At 40.1% G+C, this 1074-nt stretch overlaps 1 protein-coding gene across 1 annotated transcript; it reads left to right on the top strand.

Moving 5' to 3' along the window:
- Window positions 1-284: 284 nt before the first annotated feature.
- LOC104078337 (lipoma HMGIC fusion partner-like 3 protein) lies at window positions 285-521 on the top strand (the record flags this gene model as incomplete). The annotated part of the gene is made up of 1 exon (XM_009579940.1): window positions 285-521. A coding segment is annotated over one exon (237 nt), but the record flags the coding sequence as incomplete, so codon positions are not given.
- Window positions 522-1074: the final 553 nt, after the last annotated feature.

The raw sequence follows: 1074 nt of genomic DNA, 5'->3' as shown, positions 1-1074 counted from the left end.
AATCAGTCTCACCAGGAAAATGTGATTGTAGTGGTACAAAAACTGGCCAGGGATTCAGGATGTAAGTTTTTTTTTTAAGCAAGGTGTGCAATTGATGTTGTATCTTACGTTTTTATATTAAATACTTAATCATGGCATATAATTCTGTGGCTTGTTTTTAAGTAACCTAGCTTTGAATTTCAGGATGGAAAAGTGTGTTGCTTTAATGATAACTGTGTAGGTTCTCATCAAAACGAAAGTTTGGTCTCATTATCCCATTGTTCTCCTTTTCTTTTTTCTCCAAGCTGCCTGTCTCGTCCTGGGTTGTATGATTTTTCCTGATGGCTGGGATTCAGATGAGGTAAAACGGATGTGTGGTGAAAAGACAGACAAGTACACGCTGGGGGCTTGTTCAGTCCGCTGGGCATATATCCTGGCGATTATTGGAATCTTGGATGCCCTGATCCTCTCATTTCTGGCATTTGTGCTTGGCAACAGACAAGACAGCTTGCTAGCAGAGGAGCTCAAGTTGGAAAACAAAGGTAGGACTGCTTTAGAAACACTATTATTGGGTGGCCTCGAGGGCAATTGCTTAAAAACAATGATCGGTTTCGTTTTATTTTATACTTAAAAGTTGGCATGCTGGCTTACTTCCTAAGTTGCTGGGAAAGAGGAAATGCAAGGGGCAGAGGAAGTTTTGCTTTTCAGCCTCCAAAATCTAAGAAAGTTCAAAATTGCCATAACTGCTGCACTATGCATGACTTATTCTTAACAGTTTTTAGAGCTGTAGATGGAATGGTTTTGTGTTACCTACTTGTACTTTATTTCATTAGCATTTAAATTTCACTATCTCCATCTTTTTCTGTACCCCATGGAAGATTTGTTCCTTTGGTTCCTTTAAGATTTTGCATTGTAATATGAGCGGCTGTAATATGGCATTTGACTGTATGTGTTAGTACAGTACACAGTAAGGAGGGAGTGTTGGCTTGGGAGGTTGGTAATGAGCTTGTAATGGGGCTGCCTATACAGCAAGGCACCGCGGACTAAGGATCAGAGCCAGGAATGAAGAAGAATCCTAGTTCTTGTTTGATTGTG

Source organism: Fulmarus glacialis, unplaced genomic scaffold (assembly GCF_000690835.1).
Source record: "Fulmarus glacialis isolate BGI_N327 unplaced genomic scaffold, ASM69083v1 scaffold35286, whole genome shotgun sequence".
NCBI classification, from domain to species: domain Eukaryota; kingdom Metazoa; phylum Chordata; class Aves; order Procellariiformes; family Procellariidae; genus Fulmarus; species Fulmarus glacialis.
This window is presented reverse-complemented; position numbering and strand designations above follow the sequence as displayed.